This window comes from Sciurus carolinensis, chromosome 11 (genome assembly GCF_902686445.1).
Source record: "Sciurus carolinensis chromosome 11, mSciCar1.2, whole genome shotgun sequence".
In the NCBI taxonomy this organism is placed as follows: domain Eukaryota; kingdom Metazoa; phylum Chordata; class Mammalia; order Rodentia; family Sciuridae; genus Sciurus; species Sciurus carolinensis.
The window spans coordinates 62,253,380-62,274,064 of NC_062223.1; the positions used below are offsets into that span (position 1 = coordinate 62,253,380).

A 20,685-nucleotide genomic window follows, 5' to 3' on the forward strand; every position below is an offset into this window, starting at 1 on the left:
AAGAAGATAGAGAAGAAAAGCTATTTCAGAAATAGACCTGACAACTGTTATCTGTATCACAAAGTAACAGGATACAAAGACAACACGAAGTTTTTTAGGAATATTGGTTTTGTAAGCAACCACTTACTAAAAGTGGGCAGCATCATGCCAGGAAGGACAGAATAGTTACAAAAGAAAAAGCAATTAAAAAGAAGAGAAAATCTGGTTTCAGGAATATATTCATGGAATGAGAGTTCAGCACTGGAATCAAAGTCAGGGTGGGGGCAGCTGTGATCAGAATCTGAAGCTGCATTCACATCAAGACTCAAAAACCTAGGAGATGAGCCAGACAGTGGCACATGCCCTAACCTAGGCATCACAGGTAGACTGAGGCAGGAGGATTTCAAGTTCAAAGCCAGCCTCCACAATTTAGCAAGGCCCTCAGTAACTTAGCAAGACCCTGTATCAAAATGAAAAAAAAAAAAAAAAAAGGGCTGAAGAAGTGGGCCAGGGGTTAAGCACCCCTGGGTTCAATTCACATACCCCTAACCAAAAGAAAACAGAAAAAGAAAAAAACCCTAGGAATGAGATCTTGGTTCTGGAGTATGCTAATAAAATCAAGATGATGCTAGAGTCACCAGATTATTAGATTTGAACTAAGGCTTTGTGGTTCCTGAACAAAGTATCAATATGTATTAAAGGTGGAAATATGCACTAATAAAGATGCCACATACTATATATTTAGATGACAGTCACATATGGCCCTTTATATTTGAATTAAATTAAGATGTAGTTAAGTTTAAAATTAAGTTGCTTATGCACACTGTGCATATTTCAAATAATCAATAGCCACATGGACCACCATGCTGGACAGTGCAGACATAAAATGTTTCCATCGGGCTGGGGAGATAGCTCAGCTGGTAGAGTGCTTGCCTTGCAAGCACAAGGCCCTGAGTTCGATCCCCAGTACCACAAAATAAATAAATAAAATGTTTCCATCATTGCACAAATTTCTATTGCACAGCACTGATCTAGACACTTGAATTTAAAAAGGAACAGTGATTGTAAATGCTTCATATAGTCCCATGGTCAAAGTACATTTCAAAATGTATTACCAAGAAGCTCTAACTTTTCTTGAAAGTAGATGTTCATAAGCTTGGTCCAATACCACCAGTTACTTTATTCTTCACATTTCTAAATATTTCATGAGGTATATGATTTTGTTTTAATGACAGTTAAGTGAATATATAGACTCTACCTACATTTACCTTATATGAACACTTCTCAGGGTTAAAGATGAGTTTTCTCTGGACCAAGTTTTCTGTTTTTTTTTTTTTTTTTTTTTTAATACTGATCATCTCAGGCAGCAGGATAATAATGTCCTTACCTCAATGTATCAAAAGTTTCTTTAACTACAAATGCATTGGCCATCTGCCTGCCTCTCGCCTGTCCATCGCCTGCCTTATACCTATCCATCACCCAACACATGAGATTCACCTCCCGATCGTCCGACAACAGTCACCAAATTGATTGCCAACCACCAGTGGAGCACCAGCTGCCTGCTGTGGCCTGGAAGTTCACTGTTACAGTATCTGCAGGTTTGATTACACATGGCTGCCGCCATTTTGAGACAACAGCCAGGCCCCGTAGGACCCCTGGCTGGACTGACTGAGCCCTGTCTCCAGGATCCTTCAGCCCGACTGATCACTTCCTGCTTCTCGCGCCCTCACATCGATTGACTGCTCCCTGCCACCAGGACCCCCAGACCAACTGACTGCGCCCTATCACCAGGACCCCAGACTGACCGATTGCACCCAGCCTCCAGGATCCCGCAACCACACCAAACACACCCGAACTCCAGGACCCCTGCCTGACCAACCGCATCCCACCTCCAGGACCTCCTGCTGACCACGTCCACACCCTGAGCTGCAGTTCCCCATTTGCCAACTCATTTCGAAGCCAGAGCAGCCATCTTGGATAATCCTGGAAGCCATAGCTCTGAACTTAGGTGGGGCAAAAGCCATCCTGAGATGCCTGCTGGAGGCTTGAAGCTCATTGTCAGGTACCTCTCATGCATCAGGCTACTGAACTCTGGGAGGTTTCATTACTATATGACTGTTATACTGTAGATTTTCTTTTTTCTCCTTATTAAAAAAATTTAAGTTTTTATTTCTTTACTTTTCTTGCTCTCTTTTCCTTTTGTTTAACTGTTCCCTCAGAGTCTCCTTCTCCCTTTTTTGCATGCTAACATCCAATTTCTTTTGATTACACTCTCACCTTTTCTATTATCTAGAACTTCTGTATATTCTTTTCTTATCCCATTAACAGCCACATTCTACATCCCTCTGCATCCTCTTTGTCCTCCATTAGAAACTGCAGACCTTATTGCAAATCTGTTTGTTTTACTGAAGATAATATTTGAACTCATTCTGTTTATTATGACAATTTTGTTATTGTCCTCATAGGGGATATTTGGTCTAGGATTGCATAGTGTCTGAATTGGGCACTGCTAATATTGATCTCCTCTTAAAGAAAGGGTTTTGGAAACCTATAGGGTCACTATAAGCCTATAGGGGGAAATCTGCAATACCCCAGATCTGCACTGCTAAAGGGGAAAATACATTAACAACATGAAAAAACAAGGGAAGAAAATGATACAAATGCATTGCTGTTACAACTGTACAAGAGATTTTTATTTCTACCTTTCTTTTTACCCAACAGTTCTCAAGATAATGCTTCTTATGGCTAAAAAAAAAAAAAAAAAAAAAAATTCTGTTGTGTTTTCAGTTCACTCCTTCATTATCCTGCTTCTATTTAAAAAAAAAAAAAAAAAAAGATTCTCATGTTTAGGCTCTAGGCAAAATCTATACCATGCTCATTTTCCTGTACTATACTCTTCATATTTCAAACCACTCATTTTGTTTGATTTTTCTTTTATAAAAAAGGAGTTCACATACTTGACTGTATTATAAAAGATTCAAATTAATAACCACAAAAGAATCTGGAAAATTATAATTCTCTAATTATACTTCACATATGTCTTAAATAAATTTTAACAGAAAAAATGTTATGCTACAATCCTGCCATCTGCTGTTTCAAACATGAAACTATACAGCTCAAAGTATTGAACACATGACCTGAATTCACATAGTAGTATAACATAGCATTTATATAAATTTCAATTTTATTAGCATAGATAACTGACTATAGAGAAGTTTTAGCCCACACAAGAGATCAATATCTTTCCTGGCTTTCAAAAAAGTATTGAATCTGTTATTATCAGAGTAAATGATATTTACATTCAGAAGATTTTAGCTCCTGCAATTTTCCTAGCCTCATTTAGTTATAGTCACTGAAACCTTTACTTTGTAGGATTAGCACTGTTTTATCATAAGTAAATTCTCAACAGACTATAGAACATATTAATGGTCCCAGCCACCAATAGGAACAGTATACAAAGAGTCTTGCTACGTTAACCTAGAAACCGTGATGAGCCCTGGGAACATGATCTTCCTTTTATAAGTCAGTACCCCTGCTGATTTAATCACATACTGTACACTGGATTGGTGACTGCCCCTCTAATGGCCACCTCCGCCCATTTAAAAGATGTCCCAGTACCCTGTCCTAAATCGATTCTAGTTTCCCTAAAACATACCACTGACCCACATTCTTAAGGCTCCAGTATGCTTTGTACCTGGCCTACCTAAGTTTTGAGAGAGGGCTTGTCAGTTTCTTTGTAAGACTCAAGTTTCTTGATTATACCTATGATTATTACTTATGCTATCCTATACCTAAAATGCTTCAACCATTCTTTTACACTTTTAAAACTATTTCAAATTTATTTGCAGAAACAAAGTAGATGCTTTAAGTTTCTTTGAAAGACTCTGAGAATTTTACCTTGAAATGCCAAATTCTTGGTGAGGTCTTTTTCCATTACTGCGATCCCACCTTGAAGACTGCTCAATAGGTAGCAATCCTGAAGTTCCTGAGCTCCTTCTCAGCTGTGTAGTTGGTAAGCTATTCCTACTACTTAGGCCCTGTTAAATAATTAGTAATTGTTAAACTTGTTATACTTTTACATGCTGAATTTGGAAAAACAATAATGGCATGTGATAATATCAACACAAAGTATATTTTTAACATGTACGGGAGAAACTGAAAATTTCATTTAGAAAATCTATCCAAATTTTACATTCTACTGTTGGTCTATTTTTCTTCTTCCCACTAAAAATCAATTTCTGAACTCTTTACAATTTAAACTAGATTTTTTTCCATTTGCATATTTCACTCCCAATTCAAAGAGAAAAACACAGAAATTGGAAATCTGGAAATTTTAAAGTGGATATAAAAGATTGACCCTGAAAAATCAGTTTCAGAGGGGAAGTTTAGAATTAGAGATGTTCAACCCTAAAGCCCAAAATTTTTATATTTTCAGTACAACAAGGCATTTACACATCCTATTTAATTATGTTTAAAATATTTCCAAAATATACCAATAAACTTTTCTACATGGAAAACAGTAACAAACATAATCTGCTATATGATTTTTTTAACTTTAAATGTTTGCACTCTTTTTTTAGTTACAGATGCACAGAATACCTTTATTTTTATTTATTTATTTTTATGTGGTGGTAAGGATTGAACTCAGTGCCGCACAATGCTAGGCAAGTGCTCTGCCACTGAGCTACAATCCCAGTCCTATAATATGATTTTTATGAGTAAGGTTTAAAGAATTACTATTTTTTAAAACTACTATCAGGAACAACAAATTTCAATAGAAAATGCAAAGGAAGAGCAACATATAAGGTAAAGGTTAACTCAAGAATATATTAATGAATTATTTTATTGATTGACTGCTATCCCTTTTAGATGTTGTGCTTAACCTTCTTCTTATAAGGTAGAATGCAAAAAAAAAAAAAAAAAACACGTAATTAACTTCCACTGTTAAGTGGGTTCTGACTAATGAAGGTACAACTATATAAACTTTAAAGATAAAAGAATCAGCCAGGAGCAGTGATGCATGCCTGCAATCCTAGTAGCTTGGTGACTGAGGTGGGAGGATCAAAAGTGCAAAGCCAGCCTTTGCAAGGCCCTAAGCAACTCAGCAAGATCCTGTCTCAGTGGTTAACCACCCCTTGGTTAAATCTCTGGTACTTAAATAAACAAATAAAAGAATCACATAACTACCCATGAATCAGATAGTGATTGATAATTTTCAAATCTTTTTGCTCTAATTCTGTTCATGAAACTTTTCTACATTTCTAAACCATAATGCTGAGATCTGGAAATTATATGATCAAAATCACTCCAAAAACTGTGTTTACCTTATTCTAAGTTCCAATCCACTATCAGAATTGACAAAATTAACTAATTTTAATTTCATCTTCTCTTAGTTTTCTTATCTGTACGGTAAATTAGCTGAACTAAAATATTCCCTAAATGTTTCTATTTTAAGGCTTTATGGTTTTAGATATTGGTGAAGATACCAACAATAATCAAATAAAACAAGTAAAGCACTGTGAACAAGCATGACATATACCTATTTAGAACAATAGTATTTCCTAAAGGAAATCCTACTTTGTAATATTGATAAAGAGAAATTAATTCCATATTTAATGTTTGAAAAATCAATGCCTCTTGGGGTATAGCATTCTCCAGTGGGTTAAAGGGGTATGGGAGAAACAGGGTTCATGAAAATCATTTTAAAATAACACTATGTAATTTATAAAATGAATACAGGGATGATCTTTTATGGTTCGGGGTTCAATAAGAACAATTTCTGGATTCTAAAGACTATAACAGATTAATACTAGTTTGTCATACATGCCTAGAACTAAATTTGCTTGTTAGTCTCACTTCTTAACAACAATAGCAATAATAACATATAGTTGTTACCATACAAGTTCTAACTCCTAATTATAGCAATATTATTTAAAATAAGGACTAAATATTCATCTAGAATTATTTGAGTTTACTCATATAAATTCCAAGCAGGTCAATAAAAGGTAAAAGAAGTTGATCCTTCAAAAGGAAATTTTATGTTATATAACTTTAAAAGAAGCAGATTTAATCTGAAAATATCATTAAATGTGATCAATAGGGTTAAAACTGTATTTAACCTTGTGAAGTTTTCGATCTCCTTTCTCAGCTGGATCCTCTATTTCAGAGCAGGGGTAAAATCCAGGAAATGGTGTGAGAGGATTAATCTTTGGTCTACAGGACCCAGAGAATGCACCCATCAAGCTACTGATACTTCGTAGGGAAGAAATGACTTGTGGGGGAAGGCTTGGGTCATTCAGAAGATCTGACACCATATTTCGAGCCTCATTTAGCACTGAAAGATCAACTCCATTTCCGCCTCCAGAATTCTAGAAAAGAAAGAGTAAAATTATGTACTTGCTACACAGAAAACTTAACATTTAAGAAAAACTAACTCTACTCTAAATAAAGGTCTATCTCATAATGCATAAGGAATTTAATCCTATTAAATATACACTTTCATTCATTTGTATATGACATAAATGATTTATAATAAATGGTATGATTCTAATTTAAATTTAATATATGCTAAAATACTGCAGATAGCACAAGTTTTAATTTTTATTTTTCATGAGTTTACCTCATTGGAATGCATTACTACTAATTTACTTTATAATTAGTATAGAACTAAATCTATATTTATTTTAAATTTATAATTTATATATTTCATTAATTTATGGACAATTTTCTTTCTTGTATGCCAAAATTTATTTTGACCATATATACTATTTCTTTCATTTACCTTATTCATTTGAGAGGCCATTTAGCATAGTAACAGCTTTATTGCAAAGCTTCAATGCAAATGGAGGTAAAAGCATTTACTCTTAAGGACTGATGTGAAAATTAAATATGATAATACATGTCAAGCACATAAGGCATTTACTCATGTAATTGAAGTGCAGCAATAAATAGCAATATTATTATTATTATTAATATTCTATACTATATGACATAAAATTACCAAAAAATGATGTGAAAGTTCAAAAGAGAAGGGAGGAAGGAGGAAGAGGAGAGGGAAGCAGGGAAAGGGAAGGTAAAGGAGGAAGATGAAGGGAGGTGAAGGAGGAGGATGAGGGGAGGGAGGAGGAGAGGGAGAAGGAACAACAAAATATTCACAAACCAAAAAGGAAATGCCTGATAAATTAGCACTATATCAAAATATTGAATATTTTTATCAAAATAAACCACAACAAGCCACAGACCCATTATATATATATATATATATATATATATATGCATACATACATACTCATATCAAGAATAAAGAACTCCTATTGTTAAGTAAAAGAAAACTGGACAAAATACCTGAGCTAGTAATTAACTCCAAAATAGACATCCAATCAAAAAAGTATTGAGAGTATCTCAGCATCATTACTTACAATATCCAAAAATCTGAAAACAAATGTCTGTCTACCTATATAATGGATAAATAATTGTAATCTATTCATTCAGTGACATGCTAAATAGAATAAAGATGAATGGATTGCCACTTCATGCAATAACATTAATTAATCTCACAGATTTTTTCTGAAAAGGAAGAAGTGGATCAAAATACATGCAACCACTTCAATTTATATAAAATTCAGACAGGAAAAGCTAAGTAGTAGAGGCAGAAATCAGGATTGTTATAATGCTTGAGGGAAGCTGACAACGAGAAGAAAAGTATAGGGGACTTTTGGAGTACTGAATTCTTAATCTGAATGATGATAATGTGCATATTCATTTTGAGAAATTCATCAAGTTGTACATTTGAGTTATGCATTTTTATAGATGAATATTACATTTCAAATTTTAAAAACAGTCCATCTGTAAGGAAAAGAGGAAAAAAGGGCAGAGAGACTTAATATATACCAATCTGTCTGACTAAAAGTCCATTATCTTGGCAATACCATTTATTATTCTTTACATTTTATCAGTAAATTAGATATTCTTCTAATGGGAAATTGAGGATCTTTGTTAATATCTGTTGATAGTCCACCATATAGCAGGTCAAAGAACCACTACTCCCCCCTTTTTAGGTCAGGTGTGGCTTCTCCTTGATTTCATCTGACTGCAATGATGATTTTATATGAAGACCAGAGAATATCCTACTTGTAGGGGCATTGTAGCTATTACATTGACTGTTTAAAGAGTAAAACTCAGCCATTCAAATGGATATTCCTTTTTCAAAAACTGGTGTTGGAACAACTAATGAAATAAATAAGTAGGAAACATTTCTGTAACACAGATGATTAAATATTTATTAGTTAATCCATTATTATGAAAAAACTCATGTTTCAAAACAGCATGCTGAACAAGATAATACAATTTTGCAGAACAGAATACACAAACATATTTGTAACGGGAAAAGATCTATAAAGACGCACATCCAACATTAGCAGTTATAACAACAGTCAATGTTTGATGTTTTCTCTTTTTTTCCTTATACTTCTATATTTCATTTTTACTGACATGGACATATATTATTTAAAAGGTCAAAAAGCTAACCTTAATGTACATTAAATTCTGTAAGTAAAACTAATTACTAGAAGTAAGAATAGGGATTATCTTTACAGATGTAAGTTATGACAGGAATGAGGCCTAAGTGAGGCTTCTGCGATACCTATAATACTCCATCTCTGCAAACGGACACTACTTAGATGGGATGTCCAGTTTGTGAAAAGTCACTGAGTTGTACACTTTTCTGTATGTATATTATAATTCAATAAAATGCTTATCAAAAAATGAAAGATGGTTTTACTTTACTAATAAAATAGTCTGCCACTTGCTTTGCTTCATCTCATCTATGGCCTTAACTCTGCTTATCTTCTGTAGATCAGTGCACCACATCAGAAATGAAAAACAATCTTATCCTTAATATACAAATATTAATTTATTCTGAGTCCAGATTATATTAGCAACATTTTAAAAATATTTATGTGAAGTCTGGTTTCTTGTTTCCTTTCTTGTTTACACTTAAAATGTTTTCTTTGTTGTTCTTTTTGTTTTTTAACTTACCTCAGTAAATGCTTTGGCTAATTTATTTCAGTTAAAGAAAATTTTACGACACAGAAATCTCGTGAATGTAACTTCATTTTAAAAGTCAAAATTTTCATTACAGATAATAGTAGTGGTATTACTTATATTTACCTGGTAATGAGGCTTATACCACTGCTTTAAGTCCCAGTCCCAAAGAATCATCTGGAAAAAAAAAAATTATTTCGTTATCAACCAGAAATAAATGAATATGTGTAAAGATAAACTGTAGTCTCTTTAATTATAGCTACCTGAAATAACTTAAAATTTGGAAGGAGAACTAGGAAGGTAAGAATAAAATAATCTCTAAAGAGAATATTTTATTATTTTATACAATCTGTAACTGCAAGATGAACATAACACAGAATTATCAGAATAGTCACTAAAATAAGCTATATTAACCTTCAGGTTAATTAAGCATAAAAATTAAACTATAAATTCAATCATTAAATAAAAAATAAAAATGAAATATCATCAAACTTCTTCCCCTCCCCAACCTCTGCAAAGGCTTATCATCCATCATCTTAAAACTAGTGTCAACAGGTAGAGCTATTTCTTTATGAACAAGGCATTTTTGTGAAAAGCATTTTAAAAATCTTGTTGACCTTGGGGCTACATTAACAGGATTCCCATAGCACAAGAAATAAAAGCAAGATCAACAACTGGGATACATTCAAACTAAAAAACTTTCTCTCAGCAAAGGAAACTATCAGTAATGTGAAGAGAAAGCCTACAGAGTAGGAGAAAATCTTTGCCACTCATACTTCAGATAGAGCACTAATTTCCAGAATCTATAAAGAACTCAAAAGACTCTACATGAAGAATACAAATAATCCAGTCAACAAATGGGCTAAGGAAATGAACAGATACTTCACAGAAGATCTACAAGCAATCAACAGATAAATGAAAAAATGTTCAACATCTCTAGTTCAACATCTCTAATAAGAGAAATGTAAATCAAAACTACCCTAAGATTCCATCTCACCCCAATTAGAATGGCGATCATTAAGAACACAAGCAACAATAGGTGTTGGCAAGGATGTGGGGAAAAAGGTACTCATACATTGCTGGTGGGGTTGCAAATTAGTGCAGCCACTCTGGAAAGCAGTATGGAGATTCCTCAGAAAGCTTGGAATGGAACCACCATTTGACCCACCTATCCCACTCCTTGGCCTACACCCAAAGGACTTAAAATCAGAATACTACAGATATACAGCCACATCAATGTTCATTGCTGCTCAATTCACCATAGGCAGATTGTGGAACCAACCTAGATGTCCTTCAATTGATGAATGGATAAAGAAACTGTGGTATATATATACAATGGAATATTACTCAGCCATAAAGAATGATAAAATTATGGCATCTGCAGACAAATGGATGAAATTGGAGAATATCATGCTAAGTGAGATAAGCTAATCTCAAAAAACCAAAGGACGAATGATCTCACTGATAAATGGATGATGACACATAATGGGGGGGTGGGAAGAGTTAGTGTTAGGGATAGGGTTAGGTTTAGGGTTAGGATTAGGGAGTGGGGCAAGAATGGAGGAAGGAAGGACTGTATAGAGGGAAAAGAGGGGTGGGAGGGGTGGGGAGGGAAAAAATAACAGAATGAATCAAACAACATTACCCTATGTAAATTTATGATTACACAAATGGTATGCCTTTACTCCATATACAAACAGAGAAACAACATGTATCCCATTTGTTTACAAAAAAAATAAAAATAAAAAATAAAAAAAAATGAAAAATGAAAAAAAAGTACAAAGGAATGAATTCATAAAAATAACACCTGCCTCTTCTAATATGCAGATAATTAATGACAGATTGCCTGTTTGTCTCCTTCATAGGCTATCAATGGTAACTTATTAGTCCCAGACTTTTTTCCCTGCCCTTCTTTCTAAGAGGCTTTCTAGCTGCTTCCCTTTCAAATATAGTAGTTACTACACCCAAAGAAATAAAATTAACTTTAATTTAGTAAGTTACAATTGCCACCTATTATTAATCATAAATTTATTTCAAGTTTATTGAGTTGATAAATAAATCTCAACCTTTTGCTTAATTCGTTATACTTGCCATTTTCTAGCTTTGGATCTTACTTGAGTATCAGTCTTTCTAATTTGTAATATAGTCATCGTTTCTATGCACTGAACTATTTGTTTCTTGTCCTTGGTTTTATATCTTTTGATTGCAAAAATCTAAGTGTTACTCATTGTATCATTGGTCCAATATTTTATCAGGATTTGGAAAAACTATTTCTTTAAAGGACATAGAATATTTTAGACTTTGCAAGCCACATAAGGTCTCTATGGCATATTTGATTTTGTGTTTCTTCTATGCTTTATAAGTATACCCACAATTATTCAAAGACTTGTCAATCACTATCACCATCTCCTTGTCAACACCTTGTAGAAGGTAATCTCTTTCTTTTCAATGAAAAGAAGTCCATTTCTTTTCAAAGAATATCCAGATAGTCTACACCCACTTATTTAAATTCATGAACCAGTATTCAAAAATAGTTACACTGTAGTTACAAAATATATATTTAGCAGACCCATTAAATTTATTTTATATGACCATAAGTATGGTCCTTATATAATTATTTCAGGTTGTAATCTGACCAGAATACAATCTAGATTCTAGACAAACTCATTAGTGAAGTTTAAGATGTTAATAACTTCCTAAAAATAACCTAAAATCCTTAAGATTCTTTTATACTTGATGTGCTTCCATCCTATTCCTCTACAACGGCCTTTTTAGACTCAACTGGAATATTCTACTTCTGTCTATACTTTAGCTTGTCAAAAGTTTCTTTGGAGATTGAGGAAGTCTACTAGCTTATTCACCTTCCTCCCATCATCACAACATTTGTAAATCTGAGTTTTCTTAAGTTCCTTAATGAAAGTCTAAAATAGGAGTGAACTCAGAATTTTATGATATGGCACTAAAAATTACAGATGAGATTGGCATCAAGTTAGTAATTTGTGTTCTGAATCTGTAAACTTGCCTAACTACTATTATCTGACTCACACTTCTGTATTTCTTCCACAAGATACACTGTCAAACAGATTCAGTAGTCTAAACAGTAGGTTTATTTTTTTGCTAATTTGGGCATACTTCTATTAGGATAGTGTAATACTAAGTAGTCTTCTTTTCTCCCCACATCCTTGACCCAAATGACTAAAAACATTACCTTTTAAAATATTTGCACTTCCTAACAAGAGGCAAATTTGTGTTTGTACATCTAGCATTCCTCAGTGGGGGTGCCATCACTCTAAGCAGGTGAAAATTGGTTAGGGGGAGAGGTGAAATCTTGCCAATTAAAACAATGTGTAGCCCTCAAAAGGTCACAATACATAAACAGATACACTGCACATGAAGAAATAAATCAAAGATCTGTGGTATTAAAATTTCATAGAGACAGAGGAGTAATTAGGGAAAAGATGTTCAAAGAGTTCCTGGATGAGGGGTGAGGATTAAAAAGAAAAGAGGTTGAGAAACACTGACACAAAGGGATCCTGCTGATAGACTAAAAGAGAATCCCATTTTAGCTTACATTCTAAAAGAGTTCCCTAAAGCATTTCAAGACTGCCTACACAAAAAGGGGCTACTAACATGAAAAGTAATGTATACTCTATTTCAACTTGTAATCTTAGCGGTCTACAAAACTTTACCACATGCAATGCTTTTTCCTCCCTGCTTTTTCTCTTTTTATGCTTTTATTAGTGCATTATAGTTATACATAATAGTTGGGTTCATTTGGACATAATCAAACATGCATGGGACTTAATTTTGTTCCATTTCAGTCCCTCTACATACTCTTTTTAGATCTCTTGACTATAGCACTTTCTGTTGTATAACATGTCTCTTAATAAATTCACTCCTCCTGGGCCTTTATCCTATTATGGTTTTCTCCCACTTATATTTGCTAGGTTGGTTTTAAATCAGCTCTTAAGCAGCAACTCACTCTTATTTGCAGTCACTTTCTACAGGATCACAATTATATCACCAAAAACCATCAGGATTAGGCTAAACTTTCCTTCATAGTAAGAAATTAAGAACAGACACAGTGAAAGTCACAAAGAGCTGGCAAACCTCCTTCTAAAAATAATTTGAACTAGAGTATCAGTGATTTTGAGAAAACAAAAATTTCTGCAAAATAAAAAGATGAATGGCCCAGGAATTCCACAGTTAGGTATATGTATCTTAGAGCAGCATTATTTCCAATAAAATGATAAATATAGAAATTAAGAGTAAAGGCTTAGATCTTATATCAGCATGATAGCTAACTGGAGGTGCCCTACACAATAAAAAAAAAAAAAAAAAAAAACACGAAAAAAACAACTACTCTGTTCTAGTGAAGTGTTCGAGAAAAATGATGGGAAGTGGCAGAAATTCTGCAGAGAAAGGAGACTGACTCAAGGTAGCCTTATAAAGATGATAACTAAGTACACATCATCTACTATACCATATTTCCAGTCAAGATCAACCCTGAATCAAGAGAGATTTCACACAGAATAAAGAATGCAGAAGATTCATAGAAGACCCAATAATGCCACGGACACCTGAAAAGAACTAAGAAAGCCACAAGACTTATGGGACACCATGAATCAAACCAATATTACCATTACTGATGAACCTGAAGGAGAAAAGAGGGGAAAAGGCACAGAAACCCCATGCAATGAAATAATAGCTAAAAACATCCAAATCTTTGGAAAGATATGAACATATAGGTCTAGAAAGTTCAAAGGACCTCAAATAGATTTGGCCAGAAAAGGCCTTCTCTGAGTCATATTATAGTCAAACAGTTAAAAGTCCAACACAAACAGAGAATTCTAAAAACAGCAGGAGAGGAAGTGTCAAGTGACATATAAGGGAATTCCCACTAAACCAATAGCAGACTTCTCACTAGAAAACTTACAAACCAGGAGAGATTGGGGTGATAGATTCAATGTCCTGAAAGCAAAGGATTATCAACCAATAATGTTATACTCAGAAAATTTTTCCTTCAGAAATGAAAAAGAAATCAAAACCTTTCCAAGATAAGTAAAAATTGAGGAAATTTATTATCACCAGACTGACTTTACAAAAAATACCTAAGGAAGCCCTACACTATAGATAAGAAATGATAACTACTATCATAAAAATATGCAAAAGTATAAAACTCCCTAGTACAGTAGATACAGAAGAAAGAGAGATTGAAAAAGAGAGAGAGAGAGAGAGAGAGAGAAATAACAGAGTCACCTGGGCAGAATAGTGTATGCCTATAATCCCAGCAGCTCTGGAGGCTGAGGCAGGAGGATCTCAATTCAAAGACAACCTCAGCAAAAGCGAGGTGCTAATAAGCAACTCAGTGAGACTCTGCCTCTAAATAAATACAAAATAGGGCTAGGGATGTGGCTCAGTGGTCAAATGCCCCTAAGTTCAATCCAAGGTACTCTCCAAAAATAATAATAGTAACAGAATAAAGCCTTAACAATACAGAATACGAAACCACAAAGATGAGCAAGAGAGAAAGAAACAAGGAAGAAAGGAAGGAAATGAAAAACAATGAGAAAATATAATGACAGGCATATGTTTTTATTTATCAATAATAATCCTGAATGTAAATGAATTAAATCTCCCAATTAAGTATTTAGACTGCCTGAATTGCTAGGGCAAAAAAGACCTAAGTATATTGTACCTATAAGAAACTCAGTTCATAAGCACAAAGACTGACAGTGAAAGAATGAAAATGATATTTCACACAAAGAAAAACCAAAGAAAAGTGAACAGAGTACACATATATATGTGTGTATGTATGTATGTGTGTGTGTGTATGCATGTATGTGTGTGTGTGTATGCTAAAATATACTTTAAGTCAAAAACTGTAAAGACAAAGAAGGTCAGAAAGGGATTGATTCAATCAGAGGAAATAATAATGATAAATATAGATGCACCCAAAGCCAGAGCACCCAAAGATATAAAGCAAACATTCTTAGATCTAAAGGGAGAGACAGCCTTTAATAAAATAATAATAATAGGGGACCTCAACACCCCACTTTCGTCAATGGACAGATCATCCATACAAAAAAAATCAACAAAGAATTATAAAAACTGAACTATACTATACACCAAATACACCTAAAAGACATTTACAGAACATTTCACCTAACAGCTATGGAATACATATTCTTTTCATCAGTCAGTGGAATGTTCTCCAAGGTAGACTAGATGTTAGGCCAAAAAACTTGTTTCAACAAATTTGTAAAAAATGAAATCATATCACATATCTTTTCTTACCAAAATGAAATAAAACTAGAAATCAACAAGAATTTTAAAAAGTGTACAAATACATAAGAAATTAAGTAAGATGATCTTGAATGCCCAAGAAGTCAAAGAAGAAATCAAAAGGGACATTTTAAATTTTCTTGAAACAAATGAAAATAGTTTTGGAGCTCCAAAACCTATGGAATACAGAAAAACTATGACTAAGATTAAAGTTTATATCAATAAGTAACCTATATCAAAAGATAAGTAAGAAAGAGTTCAAATGAACAACCTAATGATGCAACTTAAGGAAGCAGAAAGTCAAGAAAAAATTAAACCCAAAAGTAGCAGAAGGAAAGAAATGCGAGAGATCGCAGAAGAAATAAATGAATACAGACAGGCACAGTGGCACATACTACAAACCCAGCGACTAGGGAGGTCGAGATAGGAAGATTCCAAATTCAAGGCCAGCCTCAGAAGACCCTAAGCAACTTAATAAATAATTAACCCAAACCACAATAAGATATCATCTCACCCCATTTAGAATGGATATTATCAAAAAGACCAAAAAAAAAAAAAAAAACCCACATATTTGGTAGGAATGTAAACTAGTGTAGTCACAATGGAAACCAGTACTATTGAGTATATATCCAAAGGAAATGAAAACAGTATGTTGAAGAGATACCTGCATTCCTGTGTTCACTGAAGCACTATTCAAGACAGTCAAGATACGAAATCAACTCTGGTGTCCATCAATGGATGAACAGATTATTTTTTTAAAAAGTGGTGTACACACAGAATGGAATATTATTCCCACCATGAAAAGGAAGAAATCCTGTCATTTTGCAGTGACACTAAAGGAACTGAAGGACATTTATATTAAATAAAATAATTCAGGCACAAAAAGACAAATATCACATATTCTCACTCAAATGTGGAAGCTAAAATATTTGATTTCATGTAAGTAGAGTAATGTTCACTAGTCTAAGCTGGGAAAGGAGGTAGGAGAAGTAGACGGGAGTTAGATGAGAGGTACCAAGAGATCACTTATCATATAGGAAGAATAAGTTCTAAGTTTTTAAAGTTCAGTAGGGTGACTGTAGTTCACAGTTTATTAAATATTTTATAAGAACTTATATATTTTAAAGAGAGGAGTTCAAAGCTTCTCAACATACACAAGAAAGAAATGTTTAAGAAAGGAAAATGCTAATTACTAACCTAATTTGATCTTTAAACATGTATCAAGTTATCACACTGTACCTCATACACACGATTATTATGCATCAATTAAAAAAAAACTTTAAGGAGTAAAGGCTTGGAACTATTTACTGCAATTTGATACTGAAACATTTTTATTGTATCTTACAAAAGCACCAATCTACAACAGATTGGAGGGAAACCCAAAATCTTTATCCTTTGTTATGATTTGATACCAGGAGACAAGAACAAGGATCCATACAACTGCCCAATTTGGGGTAGCAAAAAATTAGATACAATCCAAATATTCACCAATTGTAAAATAAAAAGAAATTGTAGATTCATACAATGGAATACAACAGTGAAAATGAAGGAAGTACAGCTATAAATTATATGACTGAATCTCAGAAACAATGTTGAACAGGAAAAGGAAGTCCTAGAAGAATACATGTAATTTCATTCATGTAAGTGAAAAATACAGTGCTGACTGCATATTAATTAGGAAAAATTTAAACTAGGAAACAGTAATAAGACTATTAGCCACCATTTATCAATTACAACCTTTGAATCATCAGTTTTTCCTCAGTAGTGTGGAATTAGAGAGACAAAGGAAGGATTAAGCTTATATATACATTTCATAACTATGAAATGTAAGATTAATTCTGATTTCCACAGAAATCTCAATATTATCATCTTCATAACCATTATATTCTTATCAGCTAGGCAGGTACCCAAAGGTCTGTTTATTCATCTGTTTAGTCATCTTAATGTATCATGTCTGAATAATGTTATTAATATCTATTAAATATGCATTTTTTAATTTTGTTGCATTAAATTCACCCAAATCTGAAAGGACTTAAAAGAGTTTTCTAAAGTCTAAGGTATTAATAAATATATTAGTGACATAAATCAAGAACAGGACTCTACTGTAAATAGGACATTCATCTGTGTGTGTGATAATATCACACAAAAACATTAAAACGAAAATGTTATTAGGATATGATTATCTAAAATCTGGATTTTTCTTTAAAGATGGCTATCCATTTTCTTAAATTCTTCTGTACATCATCTACTTTGAAACTTAATCAAATAATGATAGGAAGCCATGAAAACCTTTCAAACAAAACAAAAACCTCTTTGGTAAACCCAAGAAATTTTCTAGAAAAGAACATATTTTCTTACATGAAACTTAAAATTTTGTTACTAAAAGAGGAGAGACTAACAATCAAGGTACCATTCAGATTCTGTGCTCCTAATAGCAAAACCATACAAGATAAAATACTGCTGAGTAATAAAATTAGTCATACAAATGATAAACATTATGTTGAGAACAGATCAAAAAATTTCCAAATGTAATTACCATATTACACCTTGGGGGCATTATAGATTGGAAAAGACCTTATACAATGTAAAAGAGTAACTGCTGTGTACAGCAGATATTTTACTTTACTTCAAGATAAATATACTCACATGCAAAGTCCAAATCATCTCAGCATATGTGCAATACACATGAGGAAAGACAGGAGGCAGCTTTTCATGTGCTTATCAGTGAAAGAACCATATTGAAAAAGATGATTTTTTCCTTTTTGAGAGGGTGGAGGTACTGGGTATTGAACCCAGAGGTGCTCTATTGCTGAGCTACATCACCATCCCTTGAAACAGGGTCTAGGTTGCCCAGGCTGGCCTTGAATATGTGATCCTCCTGTCTTAATCTCCTAAATCACAGGGGATTATAGGTAGGTGCCACTGTACTTGGCAACTTTTTCCTACTGACTATTTTGTAAACTGTAGTATAGACTGGGAAACATCTTTTGGAGTCAGTTCTGTGAGAAAATCAGTGATCTGTACAGCAAGGAAGAAAACAATGAACAAAACAATGAAAGTGCTACACTAACTACAAATCTACACACTGCTTTTATTCACAGAAAAGAGCCAGTGATTAAAACATACGTGCTGGACAATGATTCAACGTTGAAGAAACAGCATAAATGTGGACTGGTGATAGGTCAGTGGTAGAGTACCTTCTAGTAGGTGCAAGGTCCTGGGTTTGATCCCAAGCACTGTGTGGGGAGCGGGGGGAGGAAGGAAGGAAGGAAGGAAGGAAGGAAGGAAGGAAATATAAATGCACTCAGTTTTTGGTCACATAGTAGACATCTTTTTGGTGTGTTGTGGAAAAGGGGAGCAAATATAGAAAATATTTGACTGCTAATATAAATGAAAAATACAAAAGTATTTTTTCAATAAAATGAAAAAAAAAACCCCACTTCTATTTTTCAAACTGCAAATATTGTAAGACTCAACAACTTAAGACACAGTCTGAAAGTAGTCTTCAGTGAGAAATCCCTTTACAATTCCAGGGTCCATATGTAATCTGAGTAAACAGAACAACAGCTAATAAACTCTTGCTGCCTTTCCTCATAAGTTACAATTTTGGTAGGATTTTCCTAATCTAAGAGAAATATAGAAGAAAATATGATCAGATATAGTAATGAACCTACAACATACAATCTATTTATTCATTGAGCTGACAGATACCTTTAAGATTGCAAACAATACACCATGATAAAAAATATCATAATTGTTAGGTTTCTTTTAATTATAATATATCATTTTTATACATACACATAAAATCGGTGGGTGGCTACCTTACATACTGAGTACATTTTTTTTAAATATTGGTCTAAACATTCATTCTTCCTATACAATAATATGTAGATTTTTAAAAATCTTACTTCCAAGTAGATAATAAATGCTGTAGACATTGTTTCCAAGTCAGCAAAATTTTAGGCATCTAACTTCAACCCCAATGCTAAAATAGATTCTATGAATGACTCAAATACAAGAATAAATAAAGATAAATTTTAAATCACAGAAAGAACTAAGGAAGTTAGAGTGACTATGGTATGTTTTCAAAATACAGTTCTATTATATAATAAGACATTTAATGAAAGTATGAAATCTTAACCTGCTCTTCTTAGGAACTTTCATTATAATTTGTTTCCTTTTAAACTCCATTATAATACACGATTAGAAATTATTTTCACATACTGTGATTATCTATTTAAAACTAATTTTAAGAATAGTACTGTTTTCTCTAAGATATGAGGTGCATACTATTTTTAAGAATTGTTAGTTGATTTGATAAAGCTGTACCCAAGACTGTGCATTTATTTAAATTCATCTTCTCTTTGTGGTTAAAAAGCTGAATCCTGATAAAAGTTTCTGTTTGAATATGTTTATAAGTCTAACATACTTTACAGAGCTCTACAAAACCACCAAAACCACAGTGAATCATCAGCAGTACAACCAGGAGATATTATCAGGTTCAATTACGTCAATGAGGTTTTAGTTCATTGTTCCCCATGTAGCCAAAAAGAAAAACATATATGTGCCCTCAAATCAAACTTACAGAACTGTTATATTTATGTGCAATTTAAGAGATACTTAGTACTGAATTAACTGTTATAACATCCTGTACTCTCCTATTTTTTAATAACATTTTACTTGAGTTTCATGTACAAACCTATGCTAATAAAATTGAATTTCTGCACTTGCAACTTTTTCCATTTCTATGCCAACTTAGGCCCAATGAAGATAACCATTTATTTCTTTGTGCTTCTTGAACAGAAAGCAAAACATAAAAGGACAGCAAAAAGTTAAATTAACCATAGTCAGTTTAGACTAAAGTGCAAAGATAGTACCCTTGATCCTAATGAGACCAAAAAGGAACCCCATTTAGAAAAAATGAGAGCAGAACTAGTAAATACTTGGAAACTAATCTCTTTACTATTCTTACTAATCAAATAATATGATGATGACCATAATGACTTAGACTGCATTCTATGTGCCTACTTAATATATAGTCTCCTTTAATCTTCACTAGAATTCTCTGCATTTCTGTAATTCTCAGTCTTATTTCTCTACAGATGATACAACAGACTATCAAAAATTATATGACTAGTAAGTGGCAGAAAATTTAAATCTCCATCTGCCTTACTTCTAAACCTTTAAGGATTATTAACCATAAGTTACACCAATCTGTGTTTATCATTTATTAACACCACCATAAGTTAGCAGTGTAACAGAGAGCTTGACAGGGTATGTGAAAATTACAGGAATTTTGCAATTAGCCCCTTATTATATGTAGAAGTTGAGGCCTAGTGATTGTTCTAATACTTTACACTTGCCTCCCAGATCTAGTTT

The 20,685-nt window shown here is 33.3% G+C and overlaps 1 protein-coding gene across 1 annotated transcript in view; it reads right to left on the reverse strand.

Annotated features, from left to right (window-relative positions):
- Positions 1-20,685, reverse strand: part of Pde3b (phosphodiesterase 3B) — a 184,534-nt gene that overhangs the window by 55,636 nt on the left and 108,213 nt on the right. The window contains exons 2-4 of the mRNA XM_047516255.1: positions 9,148-9,198; positions 6,099-6,347; positions 3,877-4,016 (exon numbers count right to left, since the gene is read on the reverse strand). Of these exons, the coding sequence (XP_047372211.1) occupies positions 3,877-4,016; positions 6,099-6,347; positions 9,148-9,198 (440 nt within the window). The remainder of the gene's footprint in view (positions 1-3,876; positions 4,017-6,098; positions 6,348-9,147; positions 9,199-20,685) is intronic.